At 42.0% G+C, this 26,841-nt stretch overlaps 1 protein-coding gene across 2 annotated transcripts in view; it reads right to left on the bottom strand.

Annotated features, from left to right (window-relative positions):
• Window positions 1–26,841, bottom strand: part of SORBS2 (sorbin and SH3 domain containing 2) — a 610,065-nt gene that overhangs the window by 81,338 nt on the left and 501,886 nt on the right. The window contains exons 13-15 of one of the 2 annotated variants that reach the window (XM_030191487.1): window positions 20,510–20,559; window positions 12,778–12,977; window positions 2,636–4,204 (exon numbers count right to left, since the gene is read on the bottom strand). In XM_030191487.1, the coding sequence (XP_030047347.1) occupies window positions 2,636–4,204; window positions 12,778–12,977; window positions 20,510–20,559 (1,819 nt within the window). The remainder of the gene's footprint in view (window positions 1–2,635; window positions 4,205–12,777; window positions 12,978–20,509; window positions 20,560–26,841) is intronic. The other variant, XM_030191488.1, reaches the window with a different exon arrangement.

The following is a 26,841-nucleotide window of genomic DNA, read 5'->3' as shown; positions in this document are numbered from 1 at the left end:
TCCGTCTTTTTAGAGGAGAAGTAAATTTTCCCTGTTTTTGTATCTTCCCAAGGGATGTAGTTTAAGGTGTAATTTAGGCATTTTCTTATTGAAGGTCCAAATACTCATTTAAAGGAATGAGGAAGGAATTTTGAATTTTGGAAGGTGCTTTCTGTGCAGTGGTTGCAAGAGATGCTGAACAGTCTGGGATATAGTCCAAAGGAAAGGGAAAATAACACCCTATTTGAAAAAGCACAACACACAACTAAAAAAGAAGAAGAACCACTGTTCTACCCCTTCTTCTTTTTTGGTTGGGGTAACCAGTTTGGGGCCCTGGAGAATAGAAGCAGAGGGGCTGTCCATTCAGGATCCCAGGTGAATTGATCCAATCTGTAAGAAACTGAGACTTTGCTAAATTATCTTCTGATTTTTACTTTTTTTTTCCTTTCGCTACCCTGAAAATACTTGATTTCAGGGATTTCACCTAATAAAAGTGTTTTATTAAAATATTCCCCTGTTGTGGACTGAGCTTTCATTTGGAACTGTCAAGATATAGTGCTGGGAGTGGGGGGTTTAAGTCAACTAGTGAAGGCCTTGGAGTATCTGCCTCTCCTCTTCCATCATAACCCCTTTATTTTGTTTTTCCCCAGTATTTTTGTGTACCCTGTGGGGAAAACTCTCATTCTCCCGAGAAAGGAGTTACACAAAAAGTTAAAAAAGAGAGAAAAGGAAGATGGAGATCAACTAGGGCCTAGGGTAATGCAGAAGGAAGAAACTGAGCAGATAGGAATTATGTTTCTTATTTGCCATTGTATTTTCTGTTTCTATGTCTGCACAGATTGCTTGCTTCCAATTAATTCAATCTGGTTGGGGTGGGGGGGGGGGGGGGGGGATACTGCTTGCTCCTCTCCAGCCCCATACAAGCTTCTTTTCAAGTAAAAGAAACAGGGATTGCTATTGAATGTTATATGGTTATATCTGTGATGTTTCAGGTATAAAGCAATTAAGGAAAGATCTTAAAACCCAATCACATCCTTTGAAATTACAATCAATGTTATTGTACACATTTTTTTTTTAAAGATCCTTTTTAAGTGTTCTTCTTCCATCCTTGGATTCATGCAGCACAATTAAAATAATGGGACGCTGGATTTCAGTGAGTGGTTCTTAATCCAGTCTTCAGGACACAGCCAATCAGGTTTTCAGGATACCCATAATGAATATGCATAAGATAGATTTACATACAACCAGACCAGCTGGGTGTGTCCCAAGGACTGGGTTGAGAACCCCTGATTTAAGCAAATCAGAAATCACCCAAAGCTCCAACAGAAGAACTATGAACTTGCGTCAAGATCAGTTCCTTCCAGAAACTTTCCATTTGCCATACTAAAGGGATAGTGCATCTCTTCAATGGTGGCATAGAGGCCACGAGGGATGTGCATTCGTTAGCATGCATTCGCTTCATTCACATACCTTACATTTTTAAACTCTCTGATTGGCATTTCTTTTAAATGGCAACTGTTCCATTTAAACATACTCCAGATATTGGCGCTGATATCCAGTTGTGCTGCTGACTCCTGAACTTACCTGGATAACATCAACATTCAGCACCACTATCCAGAAAATTATCCAAACTTAAGATGGTAATTTTTCTGTCCTAAACTGTCCGGATATTTATCCAGACGGCGGTGCTGAATATTGCCGATATTTGGATTGTGCCACGGCAGTCTATAATAATTTCAGCAGTATTATCTGGATAATGCTGCTGAAAATCACTGATGGTCCCCAGCCAGCAGTATTTATCAGAGTAGTAGGTGCTGTTATCCAGATAAGTTCTGAATATTGGGCCACCAGTGCATGCTAAATCAAATTAATGTGCATTTAAAATGCCTTATTAAATAAAACTAATGCATGAAATGAACCAAATAAACATCTAGAAACTGGGAAAAAAGGCCCACATGAGAAGAACCCCCCCTCCCCCCCAACATTTTTGCTCTATGCACATCCCCAGAGGCCATCTCTGGAATGAATACACAGAAAACTGTGAAATATGAGAAGCAAACATGAAACCACCTAGAGTTCTACTCACAAAACATTATTCCAACAGAATAGTATTTATCCAGCAGTGCTGAATTAATCATTAGGCAAAATAAAATACAGATTTCCCAGCTGAAGATTGATGTGATTCTGGCCCTGCACAGAATTAAATTGTGCAGTTCCAAAACACATGGAAAGTAAAAAGTAGGACAGCTTTTTAAGAGTAATAAGTATATTACATTTGCTGTAAAATGTCACCAGCCTTTAGGGACATTTGACTGTTCAGTTACCAAAACTGAGGGGGGTCTTTTCTTTTAACAATAATATTACAGGACATTATTATGGTTTCACTAATTGTAAAGTTTAACACTGCTAAAAGCTCCATCATATAAAGCTACCATTTTTTAAAGAAGACTTTTAATTTGTGACTAGACCAAAGCTTTTGTGCTACATAACCTGCTATTCACTACCTAAAAATGCATCAAAGTCCTAAACTTGGGCAGGCTTATCCTATGATTCACTGTATACTTGGAATGAATAGGAAAAAGGAATGGGTGGAAATGAAAGGAATCGAGTGTGGGTAAGAAACATATAAGAAAAGGAGGTCATGCACCTGGGAAACATAATGTACTATTGTCTTGGGAATTGTTGTTGGCCAAGTCCATATCTTCATAAGAGGCACTGAGAGGGAATCTCTCACAATCATTCTGGTAAAATGGGAAATCGTGAGCACCATCTTGAGGCAGGTGATGGAAAGGCGGATGGACAGAACACTTTCTAAGAGCCTTAAGTGAGGAGTTTCTTTCTGGGATATCGGGAAGCAGTTCAGTTATGAGTCTGTGTAAAATACTATTGTCAGGTAAACTTCCTCGCCTCTTTTCTGCTTTAATTTGGTCACAGATATCTTTGAGAGCAGAGTCCAGAGCTTCAAAGACTGATGATTTGCATTTGGTCTTTTCATTCTGTTTTTTGGGGGTGCTACTTTTTTTCCTCCGAAAAGGCACTGGACTGACTAGGAATGCGATCTTAGAAAGACCTGATTCTGATTCTTGCTTCCTTGACGATTCACTTTTTTCCTGCTTAGCCCTTTCATGCTTTAACATGGTGGTAAACCTTGTGTAGGATGCTGGGCATCGACCTTTGCAGGAACCGATGAGATGCCTGTGGTGATGATGGTGGTGGTGATGGTGGTGATGATGGTGACCTGATCCATAAAAGCTTTCAGAAGATGTGAAGGAAAAATGATCAAAATCACTTTCACTACAAAAGGAAGAGCCCTCAATCTGGATAAAGTCACTGAGGTCAGAAACTACACCATCTTGGTCACTGTCTGAAAATTCCAGATTGGACCTTGGTACTTGGTCACCAGTCACTTCAATGTGAATTGGCACCAGCCTTTTAGGCTTCCCATTGCATTTTACCTGAGTAGTATGGTTACCCTGATTATCCTCTTCCAGTAACGACTCAATAGAAAAACGACGCTGTGGACATGAATCACTTGGAGAAGGTTCTAAGGATACTGCTGATAACATTCCATCACCAAGGTTGGGCATTGATTTTGATTTCTGAATAAGCTTTTCAAATTCGGATATCCTGGTTGGCACCACATCCCTGGGCACCTCATCAGAAGACTGTCTCCAGCCCAACAGCAGACCTTTGTTCTGATCCTGTTCATACTGCAATACCCTGGATTTCACAGAACAGATCACCTCGGAACTCATCAAGTCCTTGCGGTTTATACGATGCATTTTTTTATACAATTTGAGGAACCCTGGCGCATCATGGGCAGATCTATGCCGAATCCTTGATCTACTGGAAATATGTGCCTGAGGTGTGTATGGTGAGTCCCAAGACATGGAACAACTTTCTTTGGACTCCTCTTCCTCCATAAGGGATCCCAAGCTTTCAGACTTGGTACGTGTGCCTGGAAAGCTATCATGCTCATCTTTTAGCAGATCATCACAACTCCGGGACTTTAGTTTGGGTGATGCTGTTTCCTCTGTGCTGCTCCAAACCTCAGCATTCTGACGCACCATGTGCCAGCCATTTTTGCAGTTCATGGACCTCTTTATGTCATTCGGGACAGCCAAATGCTGAGTGTAGTTGTTACAGTAATCTAATTCATTGGAGGTGCTGTGGTTGTGGACTGTATAACTGAAAAGGGGTGGACACATTCTGCTAATATCCCCACCTTTATAATCCAGAGCGCAGCATGGTGGAAAAAGAAATATTGCCAGAAATTAACAGGTTCAAAAAGCAGTAAAACAACAGTAAAAGTAATACCCCACCTCCTCCCCCCTCGAAAAAAGAGAAAGTAGTTAGTGCAGCAGATAAAGACATTAAACTTGTTGCTCAAGAACAGATATAACACAGTAATATAAGAATGGTTTAAATTTACAACCATTTTTCCTGGAGCATGAAAAACGAAATAACACAGAAAATCTGCATATTTGAAATAGAAATGGCAGCTAGTTGCATCATCTCTCTATGAAGCAAAACTTATTTAGTTATCAATGCTGAAGGTAGACAATGCATATCTTGTCTTGAAAGAGGATCTAAAGAAGAAAGGACTATAGAGAACCTAAAGGCCAAAATGGTATAACTTGAATGTGTAGTTTTACAGCAAATGTCTGTAGAAAGGTATTACTAAGATTAAAAAATAAAAATAAAAAAAAATATTGCAATGGCCAAAGCATATTTTGAATTGTCTTCACAGCAATATAAACTTTTGTTTCTGAATTTTTTTTTTTGGTTGTGCACTGCTATGGTAGCACAATGAACACAGTAAATGACGGCAGATAAAGACCCACACGATCCATCCAGTCTGCCCTACAAGGTGAATGGACTGTGATCCCAGTTGATCTGGAAAGGTGACCTATAAAGGACTAAACTAAATTAAGGGGCTCCTTTACAAAGCAGCGGTAAGCACTAAAATGAGCTTACCACACACTAAAAAGGCACTACCACGGGACATGCTCAGGCATCCCGCAGTAGTTCTGGCATCAGCACACGCCAATCCTGCATTAAAAAATATAAAATAATTTTTAGCACAGGGGGTGCAATTGGAGACAGAGAGTAGGTGTGCCTTGCAGTAATCAGGTTGCGTGGGTAAATCACCCTGCGCTGCCCAATTAGAACGGGGTTAGAGCAGGAGCTCTCACCGTCTAGCAAATAGGTGGCCGGAGTGGCATAACAATGGGGGGCCTTGGGGTCCTGGGCCCTCCAATTTGGGTTTGGGGTCCCCCAAGGTCTGCTGATTTGGCTGGCGGGGGTCTCCAAGCCCAACCAGCAGAAGCTTTCTTGCGACGATATTTGCTGCCGCGTTGTCCGTCCTGCTTTCCACTTCCCCCATGCATATGCTGGTTTTTAGTGAAATTGAGCATGTGCAAGCTTCGCGCATGCTCAAGTTCACTATAAACAAGCATGCGTGCCAGGGCGGGAAAGCAGGACGGGCAGCGTGGTGGCGAATATCACCGCAGAAAAGCTTCTGCTGCCGTGTTTTGGGAACCTCTGCCAGCCCAGGTACGTGGGGTTACAGAGGAGTTCAACAGCGGTGAGACGGCAGGGCAAAATGTGCCCCTCCCCTACTTTGGACTCATGTCCCTCCCAAATTGAGGTCTGGCTACGTCTCTGGGTGGCGGTAAGGGCTCATGCACTAATGGCCATACATTAATTGGGAAATTAATGTGTGGACATTAATGGGAAAATAGAAATTGCAGCCATTTTGCTGCAGAAATAAAAGTGGCCTGAGCATGTGGCAAAATAGCGTAGGCCACTTTTTAGCACTGCTTAGTAAAAGGGCCCCTAAATGATTGCTTGGAAAATGGACTAAATTGCAAGCATAGCTCAACTTCAGTGTCTTCTATTTCCTTTTAAATATATAGCACATCTTCCTCATACCACACACTACCGCCTAAACAAATATTGCCTTTAGCACAGTGCATTTACTATCAGTCTATGGCTTACTGAGTGAAAAGACTTTTGCTTCACCATGGTTTCAGCTCTTCCAGAGAAGTTATTGACTGCCAATAAATGCCCCTTCCAAAGGAACTACTCTTTAAAATATATACTCTTATACCAAGGAATTCGTAGTGAAGTCTGATTTTTAGGATATCAACATGGAATTTTCAGCAGATATTTCTGCAGACCTTGGTTACCCTAAAAAAAAAAAAAAAAAGACCGGTATACGGTCCTTGGAGTTGGAGGAATGCTGGCTGTATACAAAAACCACTCATTTTCATTTAGAGGGGACAAATGTGAGCTACCAATTAGATGGGTTATTTTACCACAAGTCAAGCTGTTTAAGCACAGGGTCTCATTGCATAAAATGGAATCCTGTGTTAAAACAGTACAACTTGCGAATAGCACGACTTGTGGTAAAATTACCCATCTTAATGGTAGCCAACGTTGATAACGCCCCCCCTTAGTCATCATCTGATTTAGTGAAAAAGGAAAACATGAGGTTTGGTGGAATTCAGTAATTTTTTTCAGACTTCATATTCACTTGACTGACTCGTAGGACATAGGTACTGAGGTTTTATGGCATGGCAAAGACCAACAGGTCTGTTTATTATGAGAACTTGTGATTAATAAAGATGTTCAAAAACGTCATGTGTGTGCTGGGCTGTTATGTATTTTGTTGAAGGACCAATATAAGACACGATTTTATACCATCTATAGCATGAACAGTGCAGCTAACTGCTTAATGTTCTTTAGTCATGGATATACTTTTTAGAATTTGTCTGTGCTTGCCATTTTTGTTACTTTTCTCTGAACCACTTCAAGTCCTTTTATATTCTTAGTGAGATACAGCCTCCAAAATTGAATACAGTACTCCATGTGGGCCTCACCAATAATTTGCGTAGGGGCATTTTCGCCTTTTCTAATGATTATGTTCCTCTCTATGCAAGCTAGCATCCTTCTGGTTTTGGACACTACTATTGTTTCAGCACTGTGTGATCCTCAGACTCTGGGCTCCTTTTACTAAGTGGCGGTAAGCCCAACACGGCTTACCGCTCGCTATAATGGAAGTACCTCCAGGCTACCGCAGCAGCCTGGCGGTACTTCCCACCCCAACTCTGCTGTCATTTCTGGCGCTACAAAAATGTAAAACACGCGCCGACGCCAACACTGGCCCCCTTTTGCCACAGCTTGGTAAAAGGGCCCCTCTATTTCTGCAATAAGAAGAGACTAATATGCACGGATGAGGAGGACGACTTTGGAGTAACAGTGTCTGAGGATCTCAAGGTGGAAAAAACAATGCGACAAGGCCATCACCCTACTTCCATTCTCTGTTGCTGAACAATCAAAGTCAGAATGGCCTAAGGCCTTGAAAAGAGGCCCATGCTCCAGACTTGCTACCTTATGCTGGAAGAGGGACATATGCAGCACTTGAGGTCAGGCCTCTTCTGGCTGGCCCGCCCCTGTGCCATGCTGAGAGCAACTTTAGAGTGCTGCTGTCCTGCTGCCAGGTGCCGCACCACCACCACCCAAATTCTGCCACACTAAGCAGATGGCTAGTCTATTCAAGAACAGGGCTGGCCCTGAAGAGGATGATTGTCAGCATGTGTGACATATTTTAAAACACCAACAAGCTCATGTAAAATGGTTTGCTCATGATCCCACAAGCTCCCTAAACAAGTTGCTTTATTTTGTTAAATGTGTGTGTGGGGGGGAGGGGGTTCTTATTATTTGATATGCTTGTGTGGTCTTATAATAAGAACGATAGAAAGGGTGGAATGAGTGAGTTTGTGTTATTATGCATGTTTGTGAGAGAAGAGAGATACACATATATCCACATGAGGGAGCCCTAATAATGTGAATTCTGCTATAGTGAATTTCTTCATTTGCTGAACATCTTTACAGTATACATTTTCAATGGAGCAAAATTTGTAGTGAATGAAATGCTGTGAGTCATAATGAAAAACTGGTAATTCTGATGGAGGCATCAGTTTAAAGAATCCTAAATCAAAATTCTCCCTTTCTGCTGTGCACAGGTACCAGGCCATGAATGGCTCTGCGGACCTACACAAGTGTGATGGTTTCCAAGGCAGGCCCTAAGCAGGGTGACATTGCCAGTGCCACCCCTGGCCACGCTCAAGGCCACAAGGAACCATGGTGGCATCTGAACCTGGGCCTTCTAGCTCCCAACCTGTTGCTCTAACCATTCAGCTACTTCTCCACTCTACCACAAAACGGAATGTAACGTTACTGTATGTTTTCATTTTGTACTAAATGTACAGATTAATTATTAATTATGTTGAATGGAAAATAAATCTGTTGGCTCAGGCTGCTTGCTATGTGAATATTCTATCATTGTTTCATTATTGCTACCAATAATTACATATTAAGGGCATTTGCTTTAAACTTTGTTTAATTCATTTATCCAGTCCTTACATGCACATGGTTTTGCTTTTTAAATCCAAAGGAGAATGCTAAGTGTGGTTGAATAATTAGGTGTAAACTGTGTTTCTGACTTTACTTGCTTTTGACTGCTTTGGATTCTGCTGTTCTGTACAGCTGCTGTCTGGAATTTTGAAAGATGGAAATGAGAAGATAATAATTAAGTTTTGGATGTATTATGCATATGTCAGTTTCTGAATGTGCATCTGTCAGAACTGGTCTTAGACATGGCTGGAGTCCACAAGAAAAACCTCACTCATTGGCCTTCAATCTCCAGAATAGCAGTGGTAAATCTCCAGCTTTGGGATGGGCCACCCTTAGAACATAAGAACATAAGTGTAGCCATACTGGGTCAGACTAATGGTCCATCTAGCCCAGTATCCTGTTTTCCAAACAGTGGCCAAGCCAGGTCACAAGTATCTGGCAGAAACCCAAATAGTGGCAGCACTCCATACTACAAATCCCAGGGCAAGCAGTTGCTGCCCACGTCTGTCTCAATAGCAGACTATGGACTTTCCTCCAGGAAGTTTTCCAAACCTATTTTAAACCCAGGTACGTTAACTGCTGTTACCACCTCCTCCGGCAAAGAGTTCCAGAGCTTAACTACTCAATGAGTGAAAAAATATTTCCTCCCATTTGTTTTAAAAGTATTTTCATGTAACTTCCTCGAGTGTCCCCTAGTCTTTGTACTTCTGGAACGAGTAAAAAATCAATTTACTGCTACTTGTTCTACTCCACTCAGGATTTTGTAGACCTCAATCATATCTCCCCTCATCCGTCTCTTTTCCAAGCTGAAGAGCCCTAACCTCTTTAGCCTTTCCTCATATGAGAGGAGTTCCATCCCTTTTATCATTTTAGTCACTCTCTTTGAACCTTTTCTAATTCCGCTATATCTTTTTTGAGATATGGTGACCAGAACTGAACACAATAGTCAAGGTGCGGACGCACCATGGAGTGATACAGAGACATTATAGTATTTTCGGTCTTATTCGCCATCCCATTCATAATAATTCCTAGCATCCTGTTTGCTTTCTTGGCCGCCGCCACACACTGAGCAGAAAATTTCAATGTATTATCTACAACGACACTCAGATCTATTTCTTGAGTGCTGACCCCTTGGCATCTCTGAACTCCTTTACCTTTGCTGGAAGAGATACTGAGCCCCGCCAGACAAATAAATGGACTGCTGCTACTCCCCATTGCTTGTTTCTGGCTCTGAGCAGCAGGGCAGGACATCTTTTGCAAGTATGCATGAGAATTCCTGCTGCTCAGAGCCAGAAACAAGCAGTGGGGAGTGGCGATAGTCCACTTATTTGGCTGGTGAGGCTCAGCATCCCTGCCAGCAAAGGTATGTCTAGCATGCCCGCATTGGGAGAGGGAAGAGAGACAGGAATGTGTTGCTCCCTTAATCTACCTCGGCCCCCCCCCCCCCCAAATTGCAAGCTGGCTATGCCCAGAGAGAGAGCCTGTTAAAAATTTCCCAGCACACTACTGTCGCCAGCCACCAATAATCAGTGGCACTTAACCAGACGCTGAATACTGGCACTCACTGGCCATGTCCTAAGTGGACAGACCAGGGGCATTACAGGGGGTGGAGATGGGAGTTATGTGAGAGCTGGCAATGTTCAGTGCTGGCTGCTGCATAGTTAACTGAGCATATAGGACTGCATACAAAGTGATCCTAACTTTGCCTGGTTAGCTATGCGGGTGCCAGCACTGAATATCGGCCAGCACCCGCATAACTGCCAATACTGGCTGGTAAATGATTCGATGTCCTTCCACGTCCTCTAGTAGTAGTCTTGTGGTTCTACTGTTAGTTTTACTACTTTTAATACCTCTAGCATACTGTTAGAGGCTGTGGCAGCTATTTTTACCATGGAGCCACCGAGGACAGGAGTGAGTGGGGTTCATTCTTGCCCCCATTGCCCTGCCGGACCCCCAGGTAGTTCACGTAGGCCTGGGGGGCACCTATTTGATTGGGAGTGGCAGGAGGGAGTCTTTAATTGTTGGGGAGTGGGAAGGGGTGTTATTTGTCAGAGGGTGGCAGAGCGAGGTCTTTACTTGTTGGAAGGGGGACCTTTAGTTGTCAGGAGTGGATAGGAGGAGGGTCATTACTTGTCTGGGGGGGGTGGGGATAGGAGAGTGAACAGGACATGGACACAGGGCTTGTGCAGGTCCTGGGATCTGCACAAAGACCTGACACACTCCAGTCAGCCACTGATATTCAGTGCCAGTGCTTGGACACATCCTGGTGTTAAATAGTGGGGCCTAATTCTGCCCATGGCAGTCAGTGTTTAAAAAAACTGCTGACTGCTGCCAATTGAATATAGCCAAGTGAGAGCAGAAACAGGTGAAAACATGAGGGGTAATATTAAGCCCATCGCTGTCGATGTTTTTTCAAACCTTTTCCAGAGCACTTTTTTTTTATACCGAGATAATTCAGCGCCAGGCCATACCAGGATACCAGCACTGAATATCCTTGGATTTGGCAGCTGCTGGAAGTTATACAGGTACCACTGCTATTGAGTGGATATACCCAGAAAACTACCTGGGCAAGTTAGAACAGTTACTCTTCTGTCCTAACTTGCACAGATAGTTACGCAGGTAATGGCAGTAGTACCCAAATATCTTCCAGCTCCATCTTAGCTTTGTTCCTGGACCACACTGAGCAGAGGCAGACTGATCTTTGGGATAATAGGGCAGTGCCCAAGGGCCCACAGTAGTAAGCTCTTCCCCAGCTTCTATTTAGTTTAATTGCTTTTGATAGGTAGTTAGGGGCCCATGACCCTTATTGTCTGGGGACCCAGATCATTGTCAGTCCATCTTTGCCACCGAGTATGATTAATTGGGTCCAGTGAGCCCTAGTTAAATGAATATCAGGTGCTGCTAACAAGATAACTAGCTTTGAATATTGATGCCATGATTATTTTTTTCTACATTCAATACAGGGAGTTTTTTCCCAGGACAGATTCTGAAGAAGAAACATGTTAGCCACAACAGAACTGTTAGGCATGATCGTTTCAAAGTCAAAAGTTCCCATAGGGCCGGTCCTACCACTGAGTGATTGTGTTTTTCATTCATGGCCCTACTTTTCAGCCCCTTCAAACTTATGCAAATGAGGCCCCATGATCATCCACATCCCCCATAGTTTGTCCCTGCATCGCCAGGCAATGCAGTACTCAACCTGCTTAACATTGCCTTTTGTCTTAAAAGCTGTGCACAAAACAAGTATGTATTACTAAGAATACTGAGCCCTGGCTCCTAATTGCATTTGCTGTTCTGTGAATTTTGTACAAGTTTTAATTTTATATTGAAAGAAGGCTGTATCTGTGGAAACACTTAAGTGGCTGTCCGACGATATTCAGTGTCAGATAACCAGATATCTGGCACGGAATATCGCCAGTTAGTGGCTTACAGATAGCCGGTTATATCGTGCAATGTAACTGGCTATCTGCAGATTTTTAAAGTGAGAGCAGCCAAGTTTGGCAGCCATATTTGGCCATCACAATAGGTGGAATAACTTTGACTGCTCTCACTTTAAGCAGCCAGCACTGAATATCAGTGTGGCCGGTTAAAATCGGACCAGCCAAAGTTAAACTGTACATTCAATGCTGGTCACCGGAAACAGACCGGCATTGAATACACGGGTTTAGTGGGGACCTCGGGAGACCCAGCTATCTCCCACAGTGTGAATATCGGGGCCTAAGTGTTATTTTATAAAGGATGCATGCCCTTTATAGACTAGCGCTTAGTGCCGATTCCCTTGTCCTAGCTCTGGGAGCCAGACTTATGTCTGCTGAAAGCTAGTGTAAGTGCTGGCGTCCATGTTGGGCACACTTACCCAGTATTCCATAACTACGTATTTGGAATACCCCTGACACAGCCGTCTCCTTCCCAAAGCCACTCCCCCTTTTGAAATATGAATTATGGGATTGGGCATCTCGCCTTATAAAATAGTGAACAGCCAGATGCGCATGCAAATTTTAATGGGTGCCAATCAACATCAATAATTGGTTGTTAGCACCAAATTATTGATGGTTCAGAACTCGTTATTCAATTAATTTGAATGCGCATCTCGGGCACATGCGCAAATTTGGGTGCCATATTTAGAATCTGGGGGCTATGGCTATTGCTGCTGCATAAAATTGCCCAATAATATGCACTGATTATCAGTAGGTGAACTATTGAGCCGTCGTGTGCATTACTGATGATGACATCACCTCTGCAACCAAGAAAAATGTTTAAAAACCTAAATAAAATTAAAAATTACATAAATGACACGGAACATATACAGTGGAAAAGGAAATCAGTATTCCTGGTCAGGCTGCTTGCCCTGCTTTTGTGACCCTGCATGCTGCTTACCTTTGGCTCGAGATGGTGAAGATGGGGAAGAGTTAACGAAAGTGTTTCTAAGTACAGAATGTGTACCCTGCATGTCCACACGGCCTGGGCTGCTTCTGGTCATGGTTTGGTCACTGGGCGATTTCTGATGAATAACAGTGGGCTCTGACTTCCTCCTTTTTCTGTAGTCACCTGCAGAACTTGGAGAAATGAGGAAACAACTAACATCAGTGACACTGGGAACCTTTAGCTCATCACCTCTTGTTATCTAGATAGCTGTCTGGTTAGCAGGCTGAACATCATCTCTAGCCGGATAACCTCCAGCTCTGCCCAAGCCCTGGACCACCCCAGCACTATCTGGATCTTGCAGAGGTAAACAGAGGAAATATTCAGCAGTACTATCCGGCTGGTACTGCTGAACATTCCACTGGCTGGCACTTATCTGGTTATCAGCAGCTGCTAATTGGGTAAGTGCCTTCGAATATCAGCCCCATACTTTTCTCTGATATTAAGCAAGGACACAAGGCTCCTGATATTCAGCACTATTTAACCAGCCAGGAATGGCTCCTGGCCGGTTAAAAAATACTTAACCAGCTGTCCATGAATATTCAGCAGCAGATAGCTGGTTATCTCCTGCTGAATATTTGCAGGACCCATTTAGCCAGATAGCCAGTTATATCGCATGATATAACTGGCTATCTGCAAATATTCAACACGTTGCTGGCAAAATTGGTCCGCTGAAAAAGAAGGCCTATCTTGGCCAGTTTAAACTTAACTGGCCAGCACTGAATATTGGCTTAGCCAGTTAAGTTTAAACCGGCCAAAAATAAACCAGATATTCAAATCCATTAACTGGAAATGGCCCGGCACTGAATATCCAGCCTCACCACTGACCATGGGTAGCCCCAAAGACTACAAATGCCACCTGTGCGCCTTGTGGGTACCGTACGAGAAGGATCACACAAGGACAATATGTTCTTTTGGTCTTACTAAGAAAACACAAAAAATAAGCTACTAACTTCAACAAAAGTACTCACAAAAACCTCTTGGGCCATAAGGAAGATACAAACAGGATAACCTGTGCATTCTGGGACTGGACATATATTCTATTGACTCAATCACTTGAGTCAATAGAATAGAGTGGAGGAGTGGCCTAGTGGTTAGGGTGGTGGACTTTGGTCCTGAGGAACTGAGTTCAATTCCCACTTCAGGCACAGCCAGCTCCTTGTGACTCTAGGCAAGTCACTTAACCCTCCATTGCCCCATGTAAGCCACATTGAGCCTGCCATGAGAGGGAAAGCACGGGGTACAAATGTAACAAAAAAATATACCCCAAAGGTGGGAAACAAGGTTTTATTTATTTATGTTTCTAATTATAGATCATTTTAATGGAAATAGTATGGTATGGAAGAAAAGATGCTGAACAGGGGAGTGCTGTGGAATAGACAGATGCACGGGAGAAGGATAGCGGGAATCCCATGGGGATCCCCTCCAGGTCTGCGGGGAGCCCATGGGAATAGTCCCAAGAACATGGGAATCCCACAAGACGGACCTGGGTCCTGTGGGATCCCCGAGGAAGGGCCTTTTCTCCCCCAAGCCGCAGGGTGCCCTCCTGGCACATACCTCAAGGTACCCTGGTGGTCTAGTGGTTTCTTCCAACCAGATATTCCAGTCCCCTTGTGGAACATTGGTGGGCTTGGAATATCTGGTTGGAGATCTTGGAATACCTCCTCTCCTACAGGTACCTTTACTTTGTTGTTGTTATGGGGAAATGTAAAGCTAAAGAGAAGCCTTCAACTGTAAGAACACCTCCAGTTTTGGTCCCAATACAGAAACATCTGATCTCTATTGGTAGGGATGTAGCTATCCTTTTTGCCTCTGAGTTTAATTCTGGAAACATGAACACCAAAGAGTGCTTTGGCTGGCTGTTGGGAAGGGGAATACTTTGTACCCCCCCCCCCCCCCCCCCGCACCTCTTTCTGGCTTTGACCTATTGCCTGTTTCAGCAGTTGTGCCTGGTCCTCCCCAATGCAACAACTCTAAGTTTTCACAGCAGGTGGTCTCACAATTAGATGGAGTGGATACTACATTGAGTCAACATGAGAATCATTTAAAGAGGATGTAATCTCAGACTGGGACACTGCAGGCTGTGGGAACATCTGGAATAAGGATAGTCTTATCCTACATAGGCAGCTGGAGTTACTGGAGAACAGATTAGAGCTTCCAATTTGAGACTTCTGAATTTTCCTGTGTGTTCATTACTTTCTGCAGAGATACTGCTGAGGAAATACTTTAAGGAGGTGATATTGTGCTGACTCAATTATTTTTCTGTTATTATTTGCCCATGAGATTTTTGAATAAAGGCCAGGGTGAGGCAGCTGTGGATGCATTGTCAACTAAACTCAGTAGGCCCAATATTTAAAAAAAAGCTGTGTACCTAAGTTAGGCTCCTAAATTTGTGCCCAATTTTCAGTGGTACTTATAAGCCTAAGATTCTGGCTGAAATTCATCTTTAATTTAGGAGCTTATAAATTATGGTGTCAATATTCAAAACAATTTAAATGGCCAAGAGAGGCACCTGCCTGTTCAAATTGCTTGTACTACTGCTACTGATTATTTCTATAGTGCTACTAGATGTTTGCAGTGCTGTACACATTATATGCAGGTACTTTCTCTGTCCTTAGAGAGCTCACAATCTAAGTTTTTGTACCTGGGGCAATGGAGGGTTAAATGACTTGGCCAAGGTCATGGGTAGATGTAGTGGGAATTAAACCCAGATTGCCAGGCTCAAAGCCTGCTGCACTAACCATTAGGCCACTCCTCTGAGGCTACTTGGGTATATGCAGCAGCACTTAACTAGACAGTGCCGCTTAAACCATAACTGGCTATTTTGTGGGTGGTCTGGGGTGGTGTCAGCACTTAACTGGATAAGTGAACTGGTTAAAAGGACCACATAAAACCCAGTCCTATCTTTATCTGGATTACTTTATCCGATTAAGGGCCCCTTTTACCAGGCTGCGGCAAAAGGGTGGCTAGCACTGGTGTTGGTGCATGTTTTACATGCACGTCGAGGCCCCCTATTAACGCAGTTGGTAAAAGGGAAGTCTCACTTTCCTATAGGAAATGGCCAGGCAAGTAAAGCACTTGCCACATAGCCATTTTAGGGGTGAGTCCTTACCGTCACCCATTGAGGTGGCGATTAGGGCTCCCACGTTAACCCGGCGGTAACCGGTCAGCACGCAACACTGCCCAATTACCACCATGTACACTCTAAGTACATAAGAATTGCCATACTGGGAAAGACCAAAGGTCCATCAAGCCCAGCATCCTGTTTCCAACAGGGGTCAATCCAGGTCACAAATATCTAGCAAGATCCCAAAAAAGTACAAAACATTTTATACTGCTTACCCCAGAAATAGTGGATTTTCCCCAAGTCAATTTAATAATGGTCTATGGACTTTTCCTTTAGGAAGCTGTCCAAAACTTTTTTAAACTCCGCCAAGTTAAGTGCCTTTACCACATTCTCTGGCAACGAATTCCAGAGTTTAATTACACGTTGAGTGAAGAAAAATTTTCTCCAATTCATTTTAAATTTACTACATTGTAGCTTCATCGCATGCCCCCTAGTCCTAGTATTTTTGGAAAGCGTAAACAGACGCTTCACATCTACCCCTTCAACTCCACTCATTATTTTATAGACTTCTATCATATCTCCCCTCAGCTGCCTTTTCTCCAAGCTGAAGAGCCCTAGCCACTTTAGCCTTTCCTCATAGGGAAGGCGTCCCATCCCCTTTATCATTTTCGTCGCCCTTCTCTTCACCTTTTCTAATTCCACTATATCTTTTTGAGATGTGGTGACCAGAATTGAACACAATATTCGAGGTGCGGTCGCACCATGGAGCGATACAAAGGCATTATAACATCCTCATTTTTGTTTTCCATTCCTTTCCTAATAATACCTAACATTCTATTTGCTTTCTTAGCTGCAGCAGCACACTGAGCAGAAGGTTTCAACGTATCATCGACGACGACACCTAGATCCCTTTCTTGGTCCGTGACTCCTAACGTGGAACCTTGCGCTACAAAATAAATACATTTTAAATGCACCGGAAATGACAGCGTGCTAGGGGTGTGAAGTACCGCCAGGTTGCTGCGGTACCGGTGGCACTTCCTGTATATTTATTTATTTATTTATTTATTTGTTGCATTTGTATCCCACATTTTCCCACCTATTTGCGGGCTCAGTGTGGCTTACAATAAGACTTGAATAATAGAAATACATTTGTTACAACTAAGTTATGGATTACATTGAACAGAGTTGTGCGAGGCATTCGAATATCGTTGGTAGTATAACAATGGGACAAAACACAGAGACATTAGAAAGAGACAATGGGAAAAAAGGGCATTATTAGGCGCCTAGACATATAGTGTACATAGTTCCGTGGACGAATGTATGGTTGACTGGATAAAGGGATGATGGATCAGATGTGGATGTGTATTGCATTGTGGACAGTGAGTGGTCTCTATGTGTATTGGCTCTTTCCATAAATTTGTTCGAACAGGTGTGTCTTCAGTAGTTTACGGAAGGAGGCTTGTTCGTTGATCATTCTTAGGTTGCGTGGTAATGTATTCCAAGACTTCGTGCTCTTGTAGGAAAAGGTTGACGCGTGTATCGTCTTGTACTTCAAGCCCCTGCAGGTTGGGTAATGAAGGTTGAGGTGAGTTCGGGATGATCTTTTGGCGTTTCTAGGTGGTAGGTTTATTAAATCAGACATGTACGCTGGGGCTTCACCGTAAATGATCTTATGGACTAGTGTGCAAGTTTTAAAAGTAACGCGGTCCTTGAGTGGAAGCCAATGTAGTTTCTCTCGTAGTGGTTTTGCCCTTTCATATTTAGGTTTTCCGAAGATGAGCCTGGCTGCTGTGTTCTGGGCTGTTTGAAGTTTCCTTAGTATTTGCTCTTTGCAGCCAGCGTATAATGAGTTGCAGTAATCCAAGTGGCTAAGGACGAGGGATTGCACTAGGCTGCGGAAGACGAATCTTGGGAAGAATGGTCTAATTCTTTTCAATTTCCACATGCTGAAGAACATCTTCTTGGTTATGTTGTTTGCGTGAGTTTCGAGTGTTAGGTGGCGGTCGATAGTCACTCCAAGGATTTTTAGTGTTTCTGAGATTGGAAGTTTTAGGTTTGGTGTGTTTATCACGTTGAATTCTGTTGTGTTGTATTGGGAGGTGAGTATCAGGCATTGGGTTTTTTCTGCGTTCAGTTTCAGGCGGAATGTATCTGCCCATGTGTTCATGATGTGTAGACTTTTATTGATTTCGCTGGAGATTTCTTTGATGTCTTGTTTGAATGGGATGTATATTGTCACATCATCGGCGTATATGTACGGGTTGAGGTTATGGTTTGATAGGAGTTTTGCTAAAGGGATCATCATTAGGTTGAATATAGTTGGAGAGAGAGGTGATCCCTGTGGGACTCCACATTCAGGTATCCATGCCTTGGACGTGGTTGAATTTGATGTGACTTGATACGAGCGCAGGGTTAGGAACCCCTTGAACCAATTCAAGCATCAGTAAGCCCGCGTTGGACTTACTGATGCTTAGTAAAAGGAGACCTAAGTTCTGAATATTGCACATAACCGGATAAGTGTTTTTCTGTTTTGTATAACCGAATATTTGATGCTGGTGTCCAGACATGGCTTGGCATTGAATATCCATGGATACTGCCAGTGGTGGCCAAAAAATCACTGACCACTGCTGGCTGAATATTGCTCCCTATGCTTATAAATTTAGGTCTGCCAATCATTTGCCTAGATATATGCAGTGGCACTTAACCAGACAAGATGGATTCGGATAAGCTTTGACGGCAACTCCAGTAGTTGAAACACAAGGACAGAGTCGGGCGGGCTTCTACAGTCTATGTCCCAGAAACAACAAAGAAAGACCATGATCAAGTATATAATATCACACTCATTGTTGATTTAATCTAAAATTGAGAGTGAATGTGACTGTTGGGCAGACTAGATGGACCGTTCAGGTTTTTATCTGCCGTCACTTACTATGTTACTATATATATGGGCCTGATTTATGATCCTAGCACTGAAAATCAGTGGTAAGCTCATAACCTTTCTTTCCCACCCTAAATCCGCCCCTGTTGCCACTCATTTTTTATTTTCTTACATGTAGGAGTTTAGGGCTACATATTCAAAAGATTTAGGCACCTAATTTAGAGTTATGCTCATAAATTGGCCTCTGTTAAAATTTACTAGGGCTGCATGCATAAATTTATACTCAACATTTCACTAAACTCTTAAATTTAGGAGCATAAAACGTGGGTGGCAACAGGGATAGATTTAGAGTGGAGAAAAGAAGTTAGGAGCTTAGCACTGATTTTCAGAAATAATCTCATATATTGAACTCATAAATTTATTTATTTAAACATTTATAGCCTGCCTATTAACTAGGCAAGTTAAAAATATATATACACAACCATTAAAACAATTCACATACATATACAATCGTATATAATTCAAAACATTATTTCTTTACCCTCCTAAAAACATATACCTCCCTGCTTACAAAGTCACGTTAGAGGCTGCCACGCAACAATACCGACACAGCCCATTCAAAAAGAATGGGCTGTGTTGGCATTAGCGCAGCGACAGCTGCTAGCAAGGCTTTCTAAAACGGTGGATAACCAGATCAGCTCACCTACAGATAGTATCTATATCCCAAAATATGCTTGCACAAATAACAATGCTTTTAACTGTTTTAAAAAAATTCAAGACTCTGTAATAGATGAAGCCTCAGTGGCAATTCATTCCTCCCAATGGGACCCAAATGAATGGCAGGCCTAAATTTGAGCATAATTTTTAAACTTCTAAATTAAGATGAATTTTCAGCTGAGAAGTTATGCTAAGTTTGGCTGAAAATAGGGCACAAAGGAGGCTAACTTAGGAGCATACATTTAGGAGCTCAGTTTTTTTGAATATCAGGCCCAATGAATCTATCAATTTAACTAAGTTTTTGGAAACCAATCAGGACGGAATATCATCATGTGCTATTCTCCTTGTCACCTTCTCGTCTGAGAAGGATAAAACAATTGTGTTAAGATCTTATTTTGAAAAGAAAGATTTTATTTTATGGGAGTAAAATTCAAAAATGTTCTTATGTCTTAAGGTCACTCAAATAAGGTGTAAGCAATTCCTTTAATTAAAGGCAAGGACTATGACCCTAGGTGGGACTTTTTTTCCTGAAATTTCCCTCAAAATATCTTAGTACATTTCCTGATGCTAATTAAATATATATTTTTTTAACCAGAACAGTTAGAAAGGATGTTGTTAGATAAAGAATTGAAATAATAGGTTTCTAGGTGGGGGCGATTATTAGATTGCCTTGTAGTTAAACCAGGTCATATGAATGTATTATCTTCATATCCTTAAAATGTTCTCTATTTATGTGCTCCTGTCTCTTCCTTGATGTGGGCTTTTGATTTTATCTTAGCATGAATGCCGATTAAGCTTATTAAATTAATTAAAAAAATTATGTATGAGCCTAATCATAGATGGGCGGGAGCTTCCATTACTCTCAAACATATCAGGTATAACATAACTAGGAATCTAAATAACAAATAACTCCCCCCTCCTCCAAACACCTATTATTATATAAATATATCACACTGGTAGATAGTAGTCTGTTCTCTAAATGCAATAACTACCACTGTGTACCTGGTAACCACTTCATTTCTTACCTGGAAGGCCTTTCTAAGCCTTTTTCTGGTGACACATGATACAATGAGGTCTGTGAAAACAAACAAAAAGAAGCTATTAATGTCTGAGAAAGAAAATCTAATTCCATTTCATGACCATTGGAATGCTAACTGGTATCAAGGAGAATATGAGAACATAAGTGTTGCCATACTGGGACAGATCGAAGGCCCATCAAGCCCAGTATCCTGTTTCCAACAGTGGCTAATACAGGTCGCAAGTACCCAGCAAGATCCCAAAACAGTAAAACAGATTTTATGCTGCTTATCCTAGAAATAAGCAGTAGATTTTCCCAATGTCCATCTTAATAATGGCTTATGGACCTTTCTTTTAGAAAGTTATCCAAACCTGTTGTAAAACCCTGCTAAGCTAACTGCTTTTACCACATTCTCTGGCAATGAATTCCAGAGTTTAATTACACGTTGAGTAAAGAAATATTTTCTCTTATTTGTTTTTAAATATACTACTTAATAGCTTCATTGAATGCCTCCTAGTCCTAGTATTTTTGGAAAGAGTAAACAAGCAATTCATGTCCACTCATTTCATTCCACTCATTATTTTATAGACCTCTATCATATCTCCCCTCAGCAGTCTCTTCTCCAAGCTTAAGAGCTATGGCTGCTTTAGATTTTCCTCATAAAGAAGTCGTCCCATCCTTTTTATCATTTTCGTCACCCTTCTCTGTACCTTTTCTAATTCCACTATATCTTGTTTGAGATGCGATGACCAGAATTGCACACAGTATTCGCGGTGTGGTCGCAATGACTGCAAGCTATTGCATAAGGAACCTGTGCTCTTTCTGTAGAAAACATCATACATTATATTCCAACTAAAGCCATTTCTGTAGAAGGGTATGGCTGTCCAGAAAACTGAACACCTCTAGATTATTTTATTTTATGTTGAAGTCAATGGCAGAAATAGAGAATGACAAAACCTACCAGGAAATTATCGCTCATCTGTCACCAACAGCTGAAGAGATGCTCCATATTTACTTACCAACACTTCAATATCAATCAAAGCAGGAAATTCTTTATAAAGCCAGCTGAAATAGAACTGCTTCCTGAGGTCACTTGTTGGCCTTGTTAAATCCATGTTAAGGACTGTTCTTATCATGTGCAGGCCTGACTGCTTGTCTCCTCTTTAAAACTGGCTATGATCTCTGGAGGCTGGAATGCAGTGCTACTGTGAAATATTTTTAACTTGTCAACATAGCTTCAGCTCTAAGTGACCACTACCTTTAAAGCAATCACTTAATTTGTTTTCAAGGCTGCAGCCAGAATTAGCACTGTAGGGCAGTTTGGTGCCTTTGAAGAGGAGTCATATGTTTCATATGGTGCATTTTAATGGTGTGTCCATTTTAGACAAGTTTTTAATTCTTAAATATGATTCCTTGAGGCCTAGATTGCAAGATTGACTCTTAGGAAAGTTGTGTGTCTATGGAGGAAAATACTAAATACATCTGGCTCATACTATGGATTTATTATCTTTGGAGTCAATAGAATTCAGAATACAGCAGCTTGTATAATCACCTATATGAAAATGTGGGCTAAAGCACTACTACTACTATTTAGCATTTCTATAGCGCTACAAGGCGTTCGCAGCGCTGCACAAACATAGAAGAAAAACAGTCCCTGCTCAAAGAGCTTACAATCGAATAGACAAAAATAAAGTAAGCAAATCAAATCAATTAGTATGTACAGGAAAGAGGAGAGGAGGGTAGGTGGAGGCGAGTGGTTACCTTTGTTTGTTTGTTTTAAGTTTATATTGGTTACCTGTAGAATCTGTGATTTTTTTAAAGGTATTGTGTTTGGTATTTAAGGTGTTACCTGGGATTGGACCCATTTATATGAAGAACCATTTGAATGTTTGTACATCTACAAGAAAGTTGCATTCTCAATGTATTCATAGTTTGGAATTTCCTCCTGTTAAGGAATTTAGATGGAAAACAATACAGGATCAGTGTTTCGAAGATGCAGTTCCTGTTCTTTGGAATAAGTTTCCAATGGCATTGAAAAGTTTGAAAGATTATGGGGCTTTTCGAAAGCAATTGAAAACCTGCTGGTCAATATTTAAAATGATTTAAATTTTTTTATTTGTACCCTGTGCTTTCCCACTCATGGCAGGCTCAATGCGGCTTAGGTACTTGTTTGTACCTGGGGCAATGGAGGGTTAAGTGCCTTGCCCAGAGTCACAAGGAGCTGCCTGTGCCTGCAGTGGAAATTGAACCCAGTTCCCCAGGACCAAAGTCCACCACTCTAACCACTAGGCCACTCCTCCACTGCCCTGAAGACCAGTTAAATTGCTTGTTTTGGGGCTATCTGCTAATTTTCAGTGGCACTTAACTGGTTATTGCTACTGAAAATTGTTAGCGCCTATGCCAGCTATTGTGGGGGCGTTCCAGCACAGAGTCAGCACTTGGCTACTTAAGGGCTGATATTCAGCACTTGGGAGCCCTTTTACAAAGGCACGGGAGGTTCTACAGGCATGCAGTGTGCGCTACGAGACTACCGCCAGGCTAGCATGGCACCCTGGCAGTAATTTTGGATTTGGCATGCTCCCATACTGCTGGGACAAATTATTTTTTTATTTCGTACTGTGCACAGGGTTTCTGGCATTAACCGGTCACCACGCATGCAGTGCATGAGCCCCTACCACTAGATCAATGGGTGGCATTAAGGGCTCAGGCCGTAAATTGGCTTGCGCTGATTTCAATTTTACCACAGGCTTTTTTCCCCAAACATGGTAAAAATTGGCCCAGTGTGTGCCAAACACACACGCCCACACTACTGCAGTAAAAGGACCCCTTAACTAGCCAGGGGTCAATTATTATGCGACAGCCTATGGCTGGTTACGTGCTGAATATCGACTTAACCAGCACAACACTCACTGCTGCTGGCTGAATATTGACTTCATGAATTTTTTTAAATAGATTATTATTGTGTGTTTTTATTTTAGTGAGGGGAAGAAGGGGAGGGTATAAATTGGTGCATGATTGTATTACTGTTTTAAACTATTAATTGCAATCCACTCTGTACATCCTTTTGGTTGCAAGTGGTGAGCTATAAAAGAATGAATGAAATTAAACTAAAATTAAATTACTTATCCAGGCAACAGCACCCTCTCCCTGGATAACTAGCACATACCAGACCTAGGCGATAATATTCAGTGTCATTATCTGGATAATGCCACTACATATCATGTCTGACAGCCTCACCATTATCTGGGTAGTGCTGGGGTAGAGTTAAGCCAGAAGTTATTTGGGTACCACTGATATTCACTGCTGGGTGCCAACTACTTAAAAAGTAGTTTAACTATGTTTATGTTTATTAATGATTTGAAGAATCACCAAATCCTGGGAAAATCCCATATCTAAGCGATTTACAAAATTTCACAAATATATAGAAAGAAAAGAAAACAGAAAGCCATTAAGTGACAGGACAGATCCCAGGTACACCAGAAAATAGACACATCCAAAACTAACTTTAGAAAGCTACAGAGGAAAGCAGAGGTGATGAAAACTTAACAAACAAAAACTGTAACTAACTGTTGTTGCTGAAAAGTTCACCAGAACTAACACATATTAAAAGTCATAGCGAAAAGATGGGTCTTGAGCTTTTACTTAAAAGACCAAAAGGATTGCTTGGAGAAGGAAGAACCAGTCTATGAACTATAACTGTTTTACTAAAAAAGTAGTTTAACTATCTAGTTAACTACATTTTTCTTGTAGTAGTTTAACTAAATGAGGCATTTTAATTTGCCTTCAAAATCAATTGCACAACCATTGTACTTAGGAAGAAATGTGTTTAGGGCCTGTTTTACCAAGCAGAGGTAAAAAAGGGCCCTGCAGTGGTGTCGGTGTGTGGGTTTACTATGTGCCAAGGTGCCCTTTTAACCCCACCAGATAAAGTTTTTTTTTTCCCTTTTTAAATAGGAAATGGCAGAGCACTAAGCTGAACCGTGTGGCCATTTCCTGGGGGAGCCCTTACCGCCTCCTATTTATTCAGGAGGCGGTAAGGGCTCCTGCGGTAGGTCAGTGGTAACCGGGCAGCACACAGTGCTGTCTGATTACTGCCAGGCACACCCCCACCTCGCAACCCCCCCCAAAAAATGTTTCCAGCAGGAAATGGCGCACAGTTCTGAATTGCCAGGCAGCAAGCTTGCAGTAGGTTTGCCGTACTTTAGTAAAAGGGCCTCTTAATGTTTAAGAGTTGATAAATTCTCAACAAATCACTAATTAACTAATGCTAAATACTTTATGATTACTCTGTTTTATGTTTAAAGTCTCAGAATTCTCAATGTTACTTCAGTTTATACCGCATAAAAAACGGTTTCTCAAAGTAATCATCATGACAAGCAACTTTTGAGCCTGCCATGAGTGGGAAAGCGCGGGGTACAAATATAACAAAAATAAATAAATAACAGTTCTATTGTTGAACTGCTGGGAAGTTCAGCATTGAACTTGATAAAAGCTTTTGCCACTTTTGGAAATGCAAGCAAGCTGTTTGTGGAAGTGTCTGAAAATTCCAGGTAATGCTCAATCTCTTCCTTTGTTCCAGATTTAGCTGCTGGAAAGTTGTTCTTTGCAGTGGACAGAAAATCAAAGTCTTCACCTCCAGTAGCAGTCTTGGAGGCTGACTGTAAGTCCTGTGCAAATGAAAGTGGAACTATGCTTCTAGCTCTGACTTCAATCTCTGTTGCAGCCACAGCACAAAAGAGAAGCTGAGTCTTCTCATACCGTTTTTAGTCTGGTGGAGTTCTCAACTTGAACTACGGAACAAGCATCATTGCAATATTGTAGTCATCATCTTCAAATACCGGACCAAATCTTGAAGAAATTCCTTTGGTCAGAGCTGTGATTGGTGGCTACATTGTCTTATTCAAATTGATATCATCTACCAATCCCTGTAATTTTGACTAAATTCCCATTATCATGGGGATTACATGTCTAATATAGCAATCATTTTCAGTTTGCAGAATATCAGTTGTAGCTGACAATGGGTTCATGATGCCGATGTAGTTCCTCATAACCACCATCTCAGTATCAGTCATCAGTTCTATTCCTATTTTTTGCTGACATTCTCATGTCTTTTCCGCTCCAATTGTAACCAGTCAACTGATTGCACTACTACTACTAAACACTTCTAAAGCGCTACTAGGGTTACGCAGCGCTGTACAGTTTAACAAAGAAGGACAGTCCCTGCTCAAAGGAGCTTACAATCTAATAGACAACATGTGCAGACAATCAAATTGGGGGGGGGGGGGGGGGGGTCCAAGGAAACAAAGAGGCAGACGATCTGCAAACTCCAAGATGGAAAATATACAAAGCAGATCGTTGATGGATAAAAATGATTTTAATAATAAATTAAAATACGCATACAATAGCCCATTGTATGCGTATTTTAATTTATTATTAAAATCATTTTTATCCATCAACGATTGACAATCAAATTGGGGCAGTCTGCACAATCAAATTGGGGCAGGATGCACTGGGCAGGGCTGGGCACCACCATTTTGAAGGCAGCACTGAAGAGGTGGGAGTGTGGTACTCCCTTCTCCAGCATACAGGGGGCACTAGACCACCAGGTGGGGAGTTTGGGCATTTAAAATATTTAGCAGCCTTTTATATGTTTCTTTTCTTTTCCATACCTTTTCCTTCTCTTGTCTGTGGCTTTATTTTTTCTCTCTCTTATTTTCAGCAAACACATGCTGCACAGCTCTGCCCCAGAGCCGGCACTTCAGACTCATGCTCTCTTCTCCCATTCAGCTCTCCTCTGGCGCATGTGAGTCCAGTAGCCCCGATCTTGAACCTCATCATCACTCCAACTCCTTTCCTGAAACAACTCCTGCCTACCTGCACTATTCTGAGCCATTTTCTCTCTTTCCCCGGCTCTTCAGTGCAGGCAAGCAAAGCCCAAATCTCTCCAGCGCTTCTTTACTAAAACATCCGGCCTGAAGCACTTCTGCACATGTGCCGGCTCTCTGATGTCCCCTAATGACATCAGACTCCAGCGCAGTGCACACATTTTGGGGCTTCCCTAACACCAAAATGAAACTGCAACTGCCCGGCTTCCGTGGCTCTATTAACGTTGCTGACTTCAACTCAATACCACTGCAACTTCTCCCATTCTAGGTCGCTGAACCCGACTCCCGAACCATCACAAAGCAGCCGATGCCAGACCCAGCACATCTCCCCGGTGCTTCTGAAACACGAACCCAGCCACAGGGAACAGGTAACAGTAATTTTCATTTTTAACCCCTCAGGGTTACAGTAAGATAGGATACTTTATACTGGTATCTTCAGTGTGTGGCTAAAGAG

This window comes from Microcaecilia unicolor, chromosome 2 (genome assembly GCF_901765095.1).
Source record: "Microcaecilia unicolor chromosome 2, aMicUni1.1, whole genome shotgun sequence".
NCBI classification, from domain to species: Eukaryota; Metazoa; Chordata; class Amphibia; order Gymnophiona; family Siphonopidae; genus Microcaecilia; species Microcaecilia unicolor.
The sequence above is the reverse complement of the archived record's forward strand: the minus strand, read 5'-3'. Positions and strand labels throughout refer to the sequence as shown.